Source organism: Sphaerodactylus townsendi, linkage group LG05, assembly GCF_021028975.2.
Source record: "Sphaerodactylus townsendi isolate TG3544 linkage group LG05, MPM_Stown_v2.3, whole genome shotgun sequence".
In the NCBI taxonomy this organism is placed as follows: domain Eukaryota; kingdom Metazoa; phylum Chordata; class Lepidosauria; order Squamata; family Sphaerodactylidae; genus Sphaerodactylus; species Sphaerodactylus townsendi.
Window position 1 is genome coordinate 100,658,551 of NC_059429.1, and position 19,045 is coordinate 100,677,595.

Below are 19,045 nucleotides of genomic sequence, written 5' to 3' on the forward strand. Positions count from 1 at the left end.
TAAGTGAATAGAAAAGCTGTGGTTGCTAGTGAAGGATTGGAAAATGGAAAGAAAGAGAGAGGGTTGTCTTGTGCATGCTCGACTGAAGTCACCTGACATGTGCACAAGGGAGAGGTGATGCATACAGATGAATGCAGTATATACGATTTATTTTTGTTCACTATGTTCAGTATAGCCTGTCAAACTGTCAGTCTAGCCTGTCAAAAAAAGACAATGGAAACCTGCAGAGATGAACTTGGATCTCCCAGATCTTAGTCCAGCATTGTGACCACTATACCACACTGGCTCAATCAGATTTAGCCTCCATCAGATTATTCCTGTAATTCCTTTTTCTAAGACCCCCAAACTGGGTCTTTGCACATAAGACTGAAAGATCGGTGCTGTGATGCTGTCACCACTGGTCCTCTACTTAACTCTAAAGCAACTCACTTCTGCCTGTGTCCTAAATTAGTCCACACTGATAAAAATATTGGACTGGAACCCTGATCTAGAATAATAATAATGCTGCGGGACAGGCAAGGGCCCCAAAAATAATCTGGTTCAATATTCTGATGCATATTTCTCAGGGTATGTTGTCAAAATGAGAGGGACAAAGAATATAAGCAAGCCATTATGGTGTATAGTAGCAGACGTTTATCCAGATTTTAGGAGTACCGTAGCTCGAGAAAGTTGTTCTGTTCTCATAGGAAATGAGCAAACAATCCCAGGCTTCCCTGACCTGTGGTAACATCCCAAACTCAGTGAGGATAGGCCCCACCAGCGTAAGACAACTGTGAGGATTCTCAGAAGACAAACCCCCTTGAACTTCAGCTCTATCTAGCCCACACTGTTTTGCATTTCAGATATGGGGAAGGAAGGAAGAAGATCCTAGACTTGACTGAAGAAGAATTGAGATCTCCAGGGAATGTTATTTCCCTCCCACTGAATACTGTTCTGAAACAGAGAGTCTGTGTGACAAATGTTAAACAGATGATGGCCAAAAAAATGTTAATTGCGGATGTGCAATCATGCTATTGTGCAATTTGCTATTGTGATTATGCAATTAGGCTTGCCAACGGGCCTGGAGAAAAAATGTCCCCTCCCTTTAATAGGGAGGAGCCATGAAGAGCTTCAGAAATTCTTCCCCACACATTAAGTTTTGATTTAAATGTATGGAAGCTACTTAGAATTGTCAGACATTCATGTACTCCAACCATACATTAAGGCTTGGGATCTGGGATCCTTCCAGACGTATTTTAGCTGCAGAAAGCAGATGAATGGACATGCAGATATAGACAAGGGCCATGGCACTTAAGAAGGAGTGAGTTTCACACATAGTTTCCCCAGTGCGGTTTACTGCTCCCCACCCACCCCCCACCCTCAGCTGCTTTAAAAGTCTAGAAAGGAAAAAAAAGGCTGGCACAGTAGGGGTGCCTGTCTTTTTATCCTTCTAGGGCCGTGGTGGCGAACCTTTGGCACTCCAGATGTTATGGACTACAATTCCCATCAGCCTCTGCCAGCATGGCCAAATGTAGGGGCTGATGGGAATTGTAGTCCATAACATCTGGAGTGCCAAAGGTTCGCCACCACTGTTCTAGGGCTTAAAGCAGCCTGGTGGGCATTTCTGATTAGGGAAACTGTCTGTCTTAGTTAACCCTCCTTCTCCATCTCTTCAGCCCTCATTCATACAGTTTCATTATCACAGCTGATTTTTGCAGCTTAAATAGTTCTCTAGAGATCGGCAGCATTATGTGTAGTTTGGTACTTTTGTGCTGCTCATGAATAAGTGGGTTTTATTATAAATTTGCAGCTAGGTGAAAAAGACCCTTTTTATCATTCAGCAGAATGCAGGAAGGAGGAGGCTTTGCTGTCAACCTGCTGGGGGTGCAGCCCCACCCCAGCCCCTTTCTGTTTTCTCCCAAGCTGTGGGGTAGTTGTCATATAGGTCCAGAATGGTATCCCACTATGATACACAACTTTGCCTGAATTCTTGTCTGCAATCCTTAAAGCTACTTGGAGCGAGTGAGTTTGTGGTAGCTACTTGCAAAGGGAACAGGTTAAATGTCCTCCTGAGGTGCATTGCAAAATCAGGGAAAAATGCAGTCCAAACAGTAATGTATGTAATAAACTACAGCCTTAATTGTTCTGTTTTACATATATGTACAGAATGTTAAACATGTGGACACCTTTCTGACCTCCTCAGACTGGCCATTCCGTATGGTGGGGACCACACACAAAGAATGCAGGTGTCACTCTTACCTGTTTGCAGGGTGGTGCCTTCAAATAGCCTTTGATCAGGTGAACGCAGGACTTGCTATGGGGCATACTGAGGGAATGTTCCTGTAGATATGTGGGTCTCCTAGACCAAGAAAGGCTTTCTGTTTTGACTTCATAGCTTTGATTCCTACTTGCTGTGTGTGCTATGTGATGACCAGGTAAGAAAATGTCTTTCTTTAGATGCCGAGCGATGGATGGGAACTCCCTCTCCCAGGAACACCACATGGAATAGTTAGCATTTTTTTTGAGTGCAGGCAGTACAAATATTTGAGTGATGACAGCCCATTAAAACCAGCTGGCATCCGCTGGGGAATTCACACCTTGCAGCAAATTTATTAATACCACCCTCTTTGGCTGTGGCCCCAAACTGTATCACAGGCGGATCTGTGAAAAGGAGAGCTGACATATTTACATGAGCCTTGGGTTGAATCTCTGAACAGTTATGATTCTTATACATTAGTATGAAGAAGAGCCCTCAAGAGGCCTCTCAAGCTTGGCTCTACTGGCTGCAGTGCAGCTTCAAGTGCTGTGTTTGCATAATCAGTACTCAATAAGCAGGTTATCAGACCTTTGCTTTTGCCTGGCTAACCTGTTCTTCTTTTCTGCTCTCTCCTCACCCCAGCCTCTGCCTCTGGCAGGCTCTGAGCAGGGGGCAAGCTTGCTCCTAAGGGGATTATGTGCTGATTATTCTCCAGCTGGAGGGAGCATCTCTGATAATTGGATAAGTGCTGGAAAGGCCAATTAATTGTCACACTTGTGCCTGTTTGCACCTGTGGCTTCACTGGTCCTGCTGGGAGGGATTTGGAAGGACTTGTTTATGACTGAGTTTAGGGCATCACCCAGGAAGGGGGTGAAAGGGATCTTATGTGCATGTCTGGTGGCATCAGTATGGTAGCAGTCAAATCTAATCACATTTGTCAGCTTTGGCTGTCCAATGAACTTAGACAGAAACCACCGCATAAAAATGGATTGAAAAAAGCAGGGCAGAGGTAAAGCAGTAAGAAAATAAACCCAATCAAATCTGGTCAGCAGCCACTGCAGATGGCAGTCTGCTAAGCAAACAATCCGGATCATAATGCCTGCCTGGTTGGGATGATAAAGTGGCCACAATCATTGTGTTGTCCTGCACTGCTGTGCAGAGACGTGTTCTGAGACAGAGGGGTGCCCCCCACACCCCAAACACTGGAATTTTCCCTAAAAAAACATGAATGTATTTTCTCTTGTGATGTATTTAATTGTAAAAGCCAGGTTTTGTTCTACGCTGTCTCATCCAGACTTTGTCAGTTTTATGTGACAACAGGGTTACGTTCATGTACTCTGTGCTAAAAATAAATATGCTGGAATTCTGTGCCAGCCAAAGCAGCCCTAATTCTACTTCCAGGAAAAAATACACAAAATTGTTCAACTCTTTTTTGCTTTATTTTTTTATTTGTTTTGCTTTATTTGTTTAAAAGTTTTTAGTCCTGGTAAGTGACCGACAGTTATTGGAAGAGCACCAAAGGTTTTGGCTGCTGGTCATGACATATCTGCAGACTTCTGATTATATTTCATCTGGTACTGCTCAGACATTCTTCAGCCTATGAAACCAAGACTTTATGATGCTCAAGTCTGCATTGTACAGTTGCAGTGCAGCTACGCAAACACCAAACACCACAAGCACAGCACAGTATAATGGTTAAGAGCAGGTGGACTCTAATTTGCAGAACTGGGTTTGATTCCCCATTCCTCCACCTGAGTGGTGTACTCTTATCTGGTGAACCGGATTTGTTTCCCCACTCCTACATTCCTGCTGGGTAAATTTGGGCTTCTCACAGTTCTTCACAACTCTCTCAGCTGCACCTACCTCACAAGTTGTGGGGAGAGGAAGGGAAAGGAGTTTGTAAACCCCTTTGAGTTTCCTTACAGGAGAGAAAGGGGGTGGATATAAATCCAAACTCTTTTTCTTCTTCCTTAGCCCTGAAAGATGGGTACTGATGTAGATGGCTTTATCCTATGGGATAGATATTTCTATGGGATAGATATGCTGCCACAGGAGGTGGTGATGGCCACTAACCTGGATAGCTTTAAAAGGGGCTTGGACAGATTTATGGAGGAGAAGTCAATTTATGGCTACCAATCTCGATCCTCTTTGATCTGAGATTGCAAAATGGCTGATTGCTGCGTGATTGCTGCGTGTAGTGTTATTGGCATTGGTGAAACTTAAATTATTAGCTTGCTCTCTTCCTCTTTCTCTCTTTTAAAACTTCAGTAAAGAATGGGAACAGGAATGGCTGGCTCAGCTACCATTCTAAGTATCACATACTGCTGCAGTGGACATGTGCTCCATTTCCATAGGAGCTGTGATCAAGTAGTAAGCTATTTGTGTTGCTGCTGCTGCGCCCCTCCCTATTGCTTGTTATGCCGGGTGTGCCAAGCCACAGAGAGAAGCGATGGCTTTTGAAGAAAAGGTTTATCCTTAATAGGAGTGGCTTGAGTCTGTGAGCCTTGGCAGAGGTACCCGCTCACATTTCATAGCTATGTTTCTTGGCTACAGCACTCTAACACCAGTTTGTGAATATTTTTGGCTCAGTGTATGTGGACAGAATGGCATCCAAGGGGGCATTGTTGAGCCCCCCTCCTCAGTACGTTATAGTAACTTCTGTAAGTTACTGATGTGTATCTCTCTTAACAGTTTGCCAAACACTTTGTGAGGGTGGGTGTTGGAGGTTTCAATGGGCAGCTTGTCTTGTCTTTTCTTCATCAGGGGGAGTTCTTTTAAAGCACTGGCTCTATTCCAAGGCTTTTGCAGTGGAAACGTGGGTGGGGGATACTTGTTAGGAGGAGGAAGAGCAGCATAAATTAAGTAAGGAGAAACCTTTTATTGCTGAGTATTCACCAGCCTTTGAGCTTCAAAAAGAGGTCCAATAAAAGCTATCCACTTAACTGGAGGATTGAGTAATTTAAGCACATCAAATGCCTTATAATGTTAGTCAATGTTAAAGCATCCTTTTAAGTTTCCAGATCTACAAGTGGGGAACGAGACTTGATGAGAGCAGTGTTCCTATTTCTACCCATCAAATTCCCAGGCTCCAAGTCTTCATGTTCCAATTATAGCTGTGGTGTCTCCACATTGATTAGCAAAAGTTGGCAACAAGATGATACATTAAGAACCTGAGGAAAGAAGTTGTCAATTTGGCAAAGGCTTATTCCGCACATGCAGAATAATGCACTTTCAAACTGCTTTCAGTGCTCTTTGAAGCTGTGCGGAATGGCAAAATCCACTTGCAAACAGTTGTGAAAGTGGTTTGAAAACACATTATTTTGTGTGTGCGGAAGGGGCCAAAGTTTCTAGGACAGTGGTTCTCAACCTTCCTAATGCCGTGACCCTTTAATACAGTTCCTCATGTTGTGGTGACCCCCAACCCTAGCATTTATCCATTTTACAGATGGAGAACACTGATGCAGAGAGTCTTAGGCGACCCCTGTGAAAGGGTCATTCGACCCACAAAGGGGTCCCGACCCCCAGGTTGAGAACCACTGTTCTAGAATCACTATTATGTAATGTGTTCTTCTTGTTCCTTTGGAATCTGAGTCTATGCTGATAGTGTAATCCTCAGATCACTTTCCTGGGCTTAAAGCCGCATTGATTAGACATGTAGGATTTTGAGTAGACCCGTTTAAGATGGCACTGGCATAGCCCCATCCAAGAGCTGGGTGCCCAGCTGTGGCACTGTGGCTGTGCCTAGCTGCTGCTCCCAAGGAGGCTTTCTGGTAGTGTGGGGAGGCTCAGAAAGTGAAAATGCTTCCCCTGCTGCCGAGAAACCTCTATGGGGCGTAACTGACTTATGCCACCCAAAAGAGTGACTTAAGTCTCAATTCTTGGCCACCAGCATAATGTGTTGAATGGTCATGAGGGAGCTAACGAACATCAGCTCTTTCCCCTGGCCTGCCCCACAATGCCAGTGGCGGCAGGGGCACTGGCATAGTGTCTGGCACAGTGTCTCAGCACCAGCGAGGGTCATGGTGGCCACAGGCCAGAGGAATTGCCCCTCTGCCAGAGTAAGTGCCCCAGGGAAGGTAAATCTGCCAGAGTGGACACACACCAGAGTGGCCGTACACTTCTACCGGTGGATTTGGCTCCCCTCCTCTGGATGGGGCTCTTAGTCAGGGGAAAGATGAATATACAAATGCTAATCTGGTCAGAACAAGACCCATTTAGGCCAGTATTCTGTTTCCAAGAGCAGCAAGCCAGATTCTTCTGGTAGACAGCAATCCCTCCACTGTTGTTTATCCTTAGCACCAGACAGATGCTGCCTTCGAGGCTCCATTCTTAGCTAATAGCCACTGATGGCTAATAGTGGCTAATAATCACTGATAGTCGTTAGTTCTTCCTCCATAAATGCATCTGATTTGTCTGTAAACCTATCTAGGGCCTGGTTTAGAATTATAGTAGAATGAGGTGGCAGAATTTGGAAGGGACAGAATGGGCTGAACCACTTCAGCTGCAGATTGGGGAGACGCATCTTTGATGTTTTCCATGTAAAGCTGTCCTGAAATAAACAAATGCCAGAACAACAGGGAGAAATATTGTACCCCATTATTTCTTATGTGCTATGTTTGTTTTCTAGTTCTAAGGAATAAATTATGTGATCTTTCGTCTCTGGTTTGTAATGATACAATCCATTTGGCCCTGTCTGTGCTCTGCCACCTGATTAGCACTGCAGGCCTGCATGTATGGACAAGCCCTAAGATACTGGTTATTTATTAAACATACTTCATCCGTCATAAATACTGAAAAACTGTTTCCACAAATTATTTGTTTTTTTCCCAACTCCTTTCTTTCTTTGTAAATGTAATGAAAAGGACACAATGAGTAGAATAGCCACTAAAGGGCCATTTAAAATACCTATGAAATGCATCACTTGAGAATGTTATTAGTGCATTCCACTAATAACATTCTCAAATGATGCATTCTAGATTAATAGGTGTTTTTAGTGTCTGTTCTGAAATCACACAAAAATAAGAGATTGTAGTTTAGGATACAGGGGTATAGGGAACTGTCTGCCCATGGCATGGGACGAAGCAGCATTTTGACTGTATTTGTTTATTTCACTTGCAAACAATTGTGAAAGTGGATTGAAAGTGCATCATACTGCATGCGCAGAAGGGGCCAAGGGGCCATGTAGAAAGTTAATTTGGGCACTGAAAAACTCAGCACATTTCCTGATGTTTATTTGGTTGAAAATAAAGTTGTCTTCTTTTCTACACCTACTCTGAATGGATTTATTATGGCTTTGATTGGATTTTTTTTCATATCTACACCCCATGAGACTCTGGAACCTCTAATCTCTCTTGTCATTCATTATGAGTAGAAACTACATATGTTCCTTTCACAGAGACAAAGACCTCAATGATTTCCTACGTATCTCCTTCTGCCACAATGTCACCTCCCCCCAAACGTTTTATTACTAACTAGCGGGGCCCGGCCACGCTTTGCTGTGGCAATTGTCCTTCTCATCACAGTCCACAACCCACACAGATGTCCATGCAGGTCTAAGGATCCCCAGCATAGCCTTTTGGGAGCAGCAGTGGCGTAGTGGCTAAGAACAGGTGCACTCTGATCTGGAGGAACCAGGTTTGATTCCCAGCTCTGCAGCTTGAGTTGTGGAGGCTTATCTGGGGAATTCAGATTAGCCTGTGCAGTCCCACACACACCAGCTGTGTGACCTTGGGCTAGTCACAGCTTTTCGGAGCTCTCTCAGCCCCACCCACCTCACAGGGTGTTTGTTGTAAGGGGTGAAGGGCAAGGAGGTTGTAAGCCCCTTTGAGTCTCCTACAGGAGAGAAAGGGGGGATATAAATCTAAACTCCTCCTCCTCCTCCTCCTCCGCTGCTGCTGGGGTGGTCAAATGGAATCCCTCTTTCCCTTTTCAATTAACATTATTATATGGTGCTGTCTTGGTTTTTAGTATAAGGTAACCCTTTCCATTCCACAACGGAACTGTCCAGAGTGCGAATCCCGCTGTCCATGAGGCTGGTTGACACGCACAGTCCAGGCTTGGGTAAGGCAGAACTGGGGCAAGGAGGCTATCCCAGTCAGGCAGCAGAGGCAGGGTGGTGAGGCGCTTAGATTGAGGCCAGCTCCCTGGGTTTTTAAAGGGCCACGTGCAAAAGAAGCGGAGGCAGTAGTGTTGGTTCGCCCCCACCCCGCGGATTTTCTTAGAAGAAAAAGGCAAACTCCAGCTTGCTTTTAGTAAAAGAGAGCTGTGGCGAATATGGGTGAGGAAGTGGGTAAGTGGTGGTTGGATGTGAGGGAGGGCAGAGTGAGGTGTGTGAGGATGAGCTGGAAGTGTTTCACTTCCACTCATGTTACCTAACAGTATTACCTATTTACTGTGTTCACTGCCCATCTCTGCGAACATTCTAAGCCCTCATACCAAGCCCTCAGGCCACAGACAGGCTGCACGAACATTCAAAGTGTGACAGTTAAACAGAGCCAGCTTCATGGCCTGGTGCGCCAGGAAAAAGACGTTTTACCTGGCTCAGGTATGGACTTTTGGCAATTTGAAGGTCCAATCACCTGCCCGCAACAGGGAGGGACTTCCTGTGAAAATTTGGGGGCGATCCATCCAGCCGTTTCGGCGTTAGGGCAAGACCAACAAATGAATGGTTAGGTTTTTATATATATAGATTGATTGTGCGCTCTGTATGCATCTGAAGGTGTGAGGTCTGGCTCACAAAAACTTATAATGGAATACATTTTGTTAGTCTTCAAAATGCCATTAGATGTTGGCTTTATTTTACTTGATTGAAGATAAAGATAATTCATTATTGGTCTTTGGTGTAATCCCACATTGGCTGAGCCACGGTAAAGACCTCGAGTCTAACTGTAGAGCTCACTGTCGCGACCGTTGGTCGCATGCATGCTTTCCTCTTAAATGTAGAAGACCAATACCATTGCCCTCAGTTCCTTCTTTGCCACTATGGGAAGGTTCACTCGAGCTTTGTTCTTCATTGAAGTTTGTTGGCTGTATCCCCCCACTCCTTGAGTAGGAGTGGTCGGTAGAGTCATCAGGTTGGTCCATTTGGGGTTACTGAAGTAATGTATGGAGTGTGGAGTGAAGATGACCCACACAGACGAACAGACTCTCTGCTAGTTATGCCTTGGTGAGGGCCATAGTGTTCTGGTCTGCAAAATCTGCCAAAAGTTTGCAGCACGGGTGAGAGTTGATAAGTCTTTGAAGCTAAAAGTAGCCCTTTATGAGAAGTCATCAGCAGTGCAAGAGAAAGGGGTGTGAGTCAAAGCGGGGAATGCTAAGTCTGATCCAACAGAGAAGAAGGGTGGTTGCATCAGCTTCGACTGGGTTGTGGTTGGATCCAGAGACTTGTCATCGTCAGCAAAGGGATGCCTCAATTCTGAAAAATATCTTGGAACCGTGTTCAAAAAAGAAAATTAAACATCAAGAAATGCTGGGGCGACTGCAAAGGAAGTTGGGGAGTTTGATCAAGAGCACATTGCCTGCGCAAAGAACTCCTTCATTTAACTGTTTTGTTAAATTTGGATGCCTTCATGTAGTTGCTTTCCCACAGGGCCAGTTCTGCCCCTCACCAGGAGAGCTAAGAAACTGCCAACATACTACTTACAATCAATATGGTTATGTTGTAAATCTGCTGCTTTAGCTGGAATGAATTCCCATGGCCTTCTCTCTTTTGTGCTTGACATGATTGTTATTTAGAGCTAGTCTTTGAATCTTGTTTGTATTTTTAAGAGCATGAGAGACTGAAGCTGTCCTTTTCAATTATCAGAGAACACACGATATCATAGGCTAGCTATCCTTTGGAGGTGAATGCTGTTTGACAGAGGCATGGTATATTTGCAGTTACACTGTTTATAAATTGCTAGTTCTTAGAGCATTAAAGTTCTTCCAAACATCATTTTAATTTGCAAGTGGAAGAAAACTCTTGGCTGTGGCAAGCCCAATGACTTGGATGACTTGCTACTCACTTAATTGAATGTAATGGGATTTTTGTTTGGAAGTGGAAGGTGTGAGCCTTGAAATGGAGGTTCATCCATAAAACTGCAGCCAAAGTGATTAAGAGAAATCTCTTTTATGGGACCTTGTAATGAATAGTGATTCTATTGAAACTGAGCATGAATAGTTAGTCACACTCTGCTTCTTACATCAAGGAGATGGAAGGCATTCCAGTCTTTTATAAAGAAATCAGACTCTGATATCACAGCTCTGGTACCATATTTTCTGTGCAGTGGTGACTTTTCTCCCCCTGGTGCACAGGATACTTTTCTATTGCTACTCAAATGTTGTTCTGCAAGCAACCCCAGGCTATATTCATTCCCCTTCTAAGTCCACTCTCTGCATTTACAACAAAGATGGAGATAATTACCTGTGGAATTCTCTTGGTCTCACATGAAGGGATTATGCCTGTCCAAATCAGGATGACAGATTTCACTAAAATTACCATCTATTTTCAAGTAGTTAGCAGTCATTTGGGAATATCCTCCTGCTTTCTTTAACATGCATTAATGCTTTTGACCAGCTAAGCTGTTCTTGCTATAAATATCACCCCAACCCTTCCACTTAATGTGGGAGAATATCCTTCCCTTCTTAGGATGCTGGTCAGTGCGCCTCCCCTTGACTACATTTTGAATGCAAGGTAAAAAGTAAAAAGGGAAAGCTGAAGGTGAGGGAGCAAAACAGAAAAAGTTGGATCAGTGAGGGGGCAGGGGCTGCTGGAGAGCAAATCAGAAAAGAACGAGGAAGTGGGTAGACATGAAGGAAAGAAGAGGGGCTGATAGAGGGAGAGAGTGTTGAAGATGGGGGCAGGATACAGAAAGAGTGCTAGGGAAGTGGTCAAGAGTGACAGTGAGGGGAGAAGCTACATGCAGTTCCAGGGTGTGACCAAGAGGAACAAGAGTATGGACATAAAATCCCCCCCCCCCCGCCGAGTCCTTGTGGGTCCCACACTTGTACATCATGTTTTCAGGTATGTATTCATTATTTACATGTGGCAAATTTTGTCCATAATTAATAAGCTGTTGAATAGTTGAATGTTTTTGATATTGCAGAAAAATATACCAAATTCCATAAATGTACCAAATATAATTTTATATGGTTACTGTTAAAAATTAGTCATATTTATACTGTTAAATCATCAAAATAAGTTCAGTTGATTGAAAATAAGTGTTGCATATATTGAGTTTTCCTCTGGTTCTAAATATAACTAGTTCTAAATGTAACTGTGTACGCCAAAGTATAAATCATACATATCTCTCAGTCAGATTCAGTCCTAAAATTAAATCTAATGCTCCAGAGGAAGTTTCTCAGGTTGGCACTTAATCAAGCATAGCTACCATCCTTCTTACCATGCATTTGTATTGAGATACGCGGAGATACCTGAACAGACAGAAAAACAGGAGGGCCTGGAACTAATACAAAGTCTACTCATGCTGAGAAATAAGCATCAGTGTTCAGCCAATCATTAATCCTTTTTTTAAATTTCAGAATTCTTTGAAGAAAAGAGGATCGCGTTCTCTTGGGAAAGCAGACAAAAAATCATCTGCCCAGGTATTTCTTTAAAGTCAAATTATGTATAACTTTCTACTATCTTTTGCAAATGCAGCCTGCAGTGTATGCTTAATGTAAAGGCTATTCTGGCTGCTGGAATGTTTGTTTGTTTGCTTATTAATTATCTGCCTTTCTCATTGAGAGTCAAGGCAGATTATGGAAGACAAAACACTATAATACAACAAGCAATGCAAGAATGTAATCCACTGCTTAATCTAGCACATAAGGACAGTATTGCTACTTTTTATACTGACAGTCATAGTTGATATTCACTCTCAAGGATGTTCACTCTCAAGGGGAATATGTTGGTTATGGGGGTGAGCCAAATAGGTTAAACTTAGTTCAACTGTAGCCTAACATGGGAAACCATTTCTGTTTTCTGTGACAGGAAAGCTAAGCAGTGAACTCTGAGACTCAAGCTTGGCCATGACCTTTGCGTGGTATTTTTAAAAGTATAAGGTGTGGCTCCATCCTGCAAATATATGGAGTGGTTGGGTGAGGAGGGAGTTTTTGTAGGCATGCTGGGTGGAGAGCTCTGCCTTGCTAGCCTTGCATCAGACACCACTTTAGCTGCTATGGTTCCAGCAGTCATGTGCGTTGCAGTAATTACACCCTTAGTTAGGAATGGACAGCAGACCTGTAAATTTTCCAAAATGTTATCGCTTGCCCACTTCTCTCCCTTCTGCTGAATACTTATGAATTGCAACATGCTTTGGTAAATAAGCACTTTCCACCTGCTAATGATCTGAGGGGGTTTTAGTCTTCCAAATTCGCTCAGATGTGCTGATACCATGATGCAAAGGGTCAGAACTGAAGGTGTAAGTATGCAACAGTGGCCCTTTTAGTAGTTCAAGCAGTTGCTTTTCTTATGCGTATTGGAACGCTAATGACTATATTGTAAACAAATAGCAAAACAAACTGGCATCTTCCCCCCACCACCCCCGCTCCATTTTGTGTGTAAGTCAATTTTAGTAGTTAAATCCTCTGCAGTACATTGGCTGACCCCAAATATCAGCAGAACATCATGAAGTCAGACCCCCACAGTAATGCCGAGGGTGTCATTAGTAAGCAGCAAATGATGCAAATGAAATCAGTGGCAGAGCAAAATGAGGATTGGGATGTACTGTTGATTTTTAAATGGATCTTATACCCCTGACTGAGGCAAAAATTGATGCTGTGGATGTGTACGAACATTTATTAGATGAACAGCTGGGGGAAATGTGCACATTTCTACTCAAATTAGTGGTGCATTCCTGATTTGAGCTGGCTTCATGTAGCTTTGCCGGTATATTCATGATTTGTTCAGGGACCTTGAAAGGAGATGTTGATAAATAATCTATTGGAGCAGCAGTTTTGTTTTCCTGGCAGAAATAATCTGAGGGGCTGTGGTTCTTAAGATCTACAGTTGGATTCTTCTGTGCCCTTGTCATCCAGGACTGGATATGACACCCTTGTTTGTACTTCAGTTTTAAATTCCTCAAATGTCAACAGGTCGAAAAGTAACATCCTAAATTGAATCAGCATACATAAGGACATAAGAACAAGCCAGCTGGATCACACCAGAGTCCATCTAGTCCAGCTCTCTGCTACTCGCAGTGGCCCACCAGGTGCCTTTGGGAGCTCACCTGCAGGATGTGAAAGCAATGGCCTTCTGCAGCTGTTGCTCCCGATCACCTGGTCTGTTAAGGCATTTGCAATCTCAGATCAAAGAGGATCAAGATTGGTAGCCATAAATCGACTTCTCCTCCATAAATCTGTCCAAGCCCCTTTTAAAGCTATCCAGGTTAGTGGCCATCACCACCTCCTGTGGCAGCATATTCCAAACACCAATCACACGTTGCGTGAAGAAGTGTTTCCTTTTATGAGTCCTAATTCTTCCCCCCAGCATTTTCAATGAATGCCCCCTGGTTCTAGTATTGTGAGAAAGAGAGAAAAATTTCTCTCTGTCAACATTTTCTACCCCATGCATAATTTTGTAGACTTCAATCATATCCCCCCTCAGCCGCCTCCTCTCCAAACTAAAGAGTCCCAAACGCTGCAGCCTCTCCTCATAGGGAAGGTGCTCCAGTCCCTCAATCATCCTTGTTGCCCTTCTCTGCACTTTTTCTATCTCCTCAATATCCTTTTTGAGATGCGGCGACCAGAACTGGACACAGTACTCCAAGTGCGGTCGCACCACTGCTTTATATAAGGGCATGACAATCTTTGCAGTTTTATTATCAATTCCTTTTCTAATGATCCCCAGCATAGAGTTTGCCTTTTTCACAGCTGCCATGCATTGAGTTGACATTCCCATGGAACTATCAACTAAGACGCCTAAATCCCTTTCCTGGTCTGTGACTGATAGCACTGACCCCTGTAGCGTGTATGTGAAGTTTGGATTTTTTGCCCCTATGTGCATCACTTTACATTTTGCTACATTGAACTGCATTTGCCATTTCTGAGCCCACTCACCTAATTTATCAAGGTCCGCTTGGAGCTCTTCGCAATCCTTTGTGGTTCTCACCACCCTACATAATTTGGTATCAGCTGCAAACTTGGCCACCACGCTACCCACCCCTACTTCCAGGTCATTTATGAATAGGTTAAAGAGCACTGGTCCCAATACGGATCCTTGGGGGACACCACTCCCCACATCTCTCCATTGTGAGAATTTCCCATTTACACCCACTCTTTGCTTCCTGTTTCTCAACCAGTTTTTAATCCATAGGAGGACTTCCCCTCTTATTCCTTCATTGCTGCAGAGCAGGGGCTCTTAACGAGGCTGGCAAGAGAAAGCGCAGCACAAATGCTTATCTTTCAAAGCAGCCGGCACAAACCCTTCTCCTTTGAAAGCAGCCAGCCTCGAAAGAGGCCGGTTCCCGCCGACGCCGCCTTTTATAGGCTGCTTGAAGGCCCCTGTCACGTGCCGGCACCCGGCCACGTGACAGCCTCGGCCGGCCGGCGGGAATAATACCTTCCATTCGTTCCTCCCCCCACGCAATTGCGCCTCCCGGCTGAAGCCTCGGGCGCGATTTCTCAACAGTCTCTGGTGAGGAACTTTGTCAAAAGCCTTTTGGAAATCCACGTAGACAATGTCTACCGGTTCACCCCTGTCCACATGCCTGTTTACACCCTCAGATACCTTCTATCCATTGCCTGGGAAAGAGTTGCCTAGTGCAGTGAGTGAATGAGATGGGCAGTTGGTGGGTTGTGTATTTCTTGCCAAATCTCTAATACTAGAAAATTCACCGGACTGTTGTAGGGTAAATTTTAATCTATAATTTATGGACACCTGGAAAGATGGCGTTTGCACCAATTCATTCCCTCCCTGTCACTGCCAGTGTCTGGGGAAGAGACCAGATGTGCGTAGAGAGTATGCAGCTGTTGGGTGAAAGGTTACAAGGCATATTCTCTGTCTGTTTTATTCCCAAGCTACTCACTCTTCTTGAGAGTTCTCAGATTTCCTGTCCACATATATCAACCATGCCTACTCCAGTACATGATTTATTTGAAAGGAAAATAACCTTAGCAGGAAATTAAAAGGCCCATTTATTTTCTCTGTGTAGATCCATGACTGCCATTTATGCAGTGAATGATACTGGGTTAGTGGTTTAGCTGTTCTTACACACAAATGGCTAGAGCTTCCCCTGTAAATCGTCTTCTCTTCAGAAGGCTTTAGAAGATCTGAGCTCAAAGCACCAAGTTCTTTTAAGTCTGCAATCCTGTGCACACTTCCTAGGGAGCCTGACCCGTTGAACACAGTAAGACTTTCTTTCAAGTGAAGATGCATAGTGTTGGGCTGCGCGCGCGCGCGCGCGCACACACACACACACACACACACACGTCCTGCTTCATTCTTCCCGTCTGTACAGTGAAAGGAAAGTGCCATGGGCTCAGCAGGAGCTGCACTAATTTTAGGACTTGCAGTGTGATTTTGGTGCTGTTAAAGGTTCTCCCCTTTCGCATTATACTGAGTTTTGACAGGAACCCCAGAGTATCACAAAACAGTGGTCAAGGTTTGGGGTTTTCTGTAACTTTTCATCAGGCTGGATCTTCAGAACAAAAAGGAAGGGGGGGGGATTCCATTTCTACTCCCTATCCACTTCAGAACTAGGGGCTCTTCCATAATCCCCTCAGACATGTTTTCCCCTTGTTTTTTTTAAATTGAGTATCCAGCCTAATGAAGAGTTGGAAACTTGCTCAATTTTGTGGTGTTTTGGTTGATCTTTAATGGAAAATGGAACCTGACCTTGATGGCCCAGGCTAGCCTGATCCCGTCATATCTTGGAAACTTAGTGGGGTCAAACCTAGCTCATATTTGGTTGAGAGACTACTCAGGAATACCAGGGTCATTACACAGAAGCAGACAGTAGTAAACCACCTCTTATATCTCTTGTCTTGAAAATCGTACGTGGTTTGTAAGTCAGCTGCAAGTTGACAGCGATTTTAAAAAAAGGAAAAGTTTATTACACTACTGTTTGGAAATTTGACATGTAAGCTTTTTAAAGGACAGTGAACATTTGAAAATTAGGCTCCAGTAGTCAGAAGTGAGAAGGATTGTATGTTGCTTTCCTGTTAAAAGGCTTCTATTGAACCCGAGTTCTGGGGCTGAATTTGGTTTCTAAGAGAGCATAAATACCTGATTGGATCAAAGATTAAGGTCATTATGTCCCCAGTTCTTCCATGGGCAGTTTATTGTTCAGTGAGTTTTTGGTCTTTGTGCTGTGCTGGAATCTGGAGCAGTGAAGTTCTTCTAAGTATCATACAACAATCTAGGACTTTTAGAGAGTTAATAATAGCCTCTTTTCAACTCTGGGCTGATGCAATCTCAGGCATGACGGTTGCAATTGAATGCTCATACTGTACTGGCCATCTGGAAAGGAGCTCTCGAGTGCCTGGAGGAGAGTGCCTTTACTAGGGGAAAGATTTGTCTTGAATTTTTTTCCCTCAGCGAGCCATGGAAACAGGAAATGAACACTGAGATTTAAAACCAACGGTCACTATTTATGAGGTAATATTTATTGAGGGAAAAATTTCAAATCCCCAAATTGCCACAGGGAATCCAAGAACTCTCTGAACTGTGTAGCATTTCCTAACGGTTTTCTTGCTTTCAAAAGTCTGTAAGAACAAAGCTGGCCCCCTCCAAATTTCAGGAAAAGGAACAGATCCAGCATTTGGAAATGTATAGACAGTGGCTTAGTCACATTTCCCTGACTCTGCTTGGAAACAGCCAGAAACACAGTTTCAAGCATAAGCATAAGCATAAGCATTTTATTGTCATTGTGCACGCACAACGAAATTTACAGCAGCATTCCTCGATGCACACAATTTCAGACTCATACATCATCCTCACTTTCCCCTTCCTCCACCCATCCCTACACAGCCCCAAATACATCAATATGAAGCAGCGGAGTTTAGCATAGCCACAGCTCTAGAGTAGAAGCTGTCTCTAAGCCTCTTTGTCCTAGTTCTGTCTTCCTCTCCAGGTCTTATTTTAGGAACAATTAATAGAATTGAAAGATTTGGAAGGGTCAGAGGGCCATCAACTCTGTCTTGTAGCCTCTCGGTTGAATGGGACAAGCAGTTGAGATGCACAGGGAAATTATATGAAACATTCATCTCTAGGCTATACCACTCCTTGGAAGGCTTTCTTTGTAGATGTCTGATGGATTGGAACCCCTAGGAATGTTTTCAAAATTCTAATGACATGATTGAAATCTAAGGAAAAGGAATACTTAAAGGGGGACTGGAAGAAGTAATCATGTATTGAGATTAGGCTAGAATAGGTGACCTAGGATTTTGTGTTAGAATCCCATATTCAGAAAAAAAAATTACATTTCCTCAAGCTGGGGTGGTGGTAATAGTGGTGGTGATGGCCTCAAACGCTGGTTAGAATATATTTCTTTAAAATGAGTGCATTGAATTGAAAACATAGGGATGAGTACTATCGGAGAAAGGAAGATAAAATATTTCTGCGTTTTGAAAATGTGCAAGATTTATGTTGTACAGAAAAATCATTAAAAGGAGGAATCATTACAATTACATTTTTTGGTATCATATACTTCCAAAAATTGCTTCTCGTCATTTCCTGTTTATAATATATGTTTGGCATTAGGCTTGTTTGTTTTGGAAATGCTAATAAGGTATATGATTCAGAGATAGACTTCTCAATGTCAAATCCTAAGCCACCAATTCCTTCCCTTAGGGCCAAGAAAAGAACAATGGTGATGTCAGATCCAATTTTTTAAAAATTCTGGGAGAGCCCACACTCTTCTAGTGCCAACATTGGGAAGCTATTGTAAGGATTCAGATATTTAATGAACAGTAATGTAAGAGAGGCAAATGGTAATGTATTTGGGGCAAGACAACCATTTTGCGTACAGTTTTGGAGTGGGGATAGTTTCCTTTTGCCTCTCCCTGCTTCTAGATGAATTGAATTCTTAAGGAATTGAATTCTTAAGGAATTGAATTCTAGTTGAATTGAATTCCTAAGGAGCTGCAAAAAGCTCTACCCATTAAGATTTGAACACATTCACACATACCTCATATGCAACTTGTCTTGAAAATATACCTCCAGCAGTTTATATTCCTAGACAAAGTGAGCCTTTTTTGTTACAACCAATATCCATTATTATTGATTTACACTGTATAATTCAGAATTAATCTTTGTGTCTGAGGGCCAATTTTTTAAACAGGTGGGTCCTGGTTCCCTGCAGCCACACAGCAGCTATGAGGAATGGCTTCCGATAACAAAAGGGGAGGCCGTTTGGGCTTGGAAAGCTGCTGTAGGGGGAGTAAAGGCTCCTGCCTCCCCCGCCCCAAGGTATTTCACCTTTGCCAAAATTGCATTGAAGAAATAACAAGAAATAACTTCTACCCCACCCCCAGTGTTGACCCAACTCCTCAAAACAGTTAATGTTTGGTTTGGCCCTTAGAGCTTCTGTGGTAAGGAAGCTGCATGAGGAGGAATAGGGAGAGCTGTGAACCTTGGTTCACTTTTCCAGAACTGCGACAAAAGGACAGTTTTCTAGCACTGGGAAAAGTTTGTAGTTCTACTCTTGACAGCTGGATAACAGCCCACTGCCAAAGCACCTCTGTGGTCTTACATGTCCAGCTGTCTTTGTTTCAAAAGTGTGTCCAGCTGAGCTGCCTTGGTATATCTCCCATTTCACCCTGAAACAAGACTGTTCTGGTGTTATAAAAAGTTCTCTGGAAATCATAAGTGTTGGCTAATTGGTCAAGGAT

At 43.4% G+C, this 19,045-nt stretch overlaps 1 protein-coding gene across 3 annotated transcripts in view; it reads left to right on the plus strand.

The window, feature by feature from the left end:
• Positions 1–19,045, plus strand: part of SOGA1 (suppressor of glucose, autophagy associated 1) — a 110,968-nt gene that overhangs the window by 43,624 nt on the left and 48,299 nt on the right. For all 3 annotated transcript variants that reach the window (XM_048496035.1, XM_048496036.1, XM_048496037.1), the window contains exon 4: positions 11,756–11,818. In XM_048496035.1, coding sequence (XP_048351992.1) covers positions 11,756–11,818 — 63 coding nt within the window. The remainder of the gene's footprint in view (positions 1–11,755; positions 11,819–19,045) is intronic.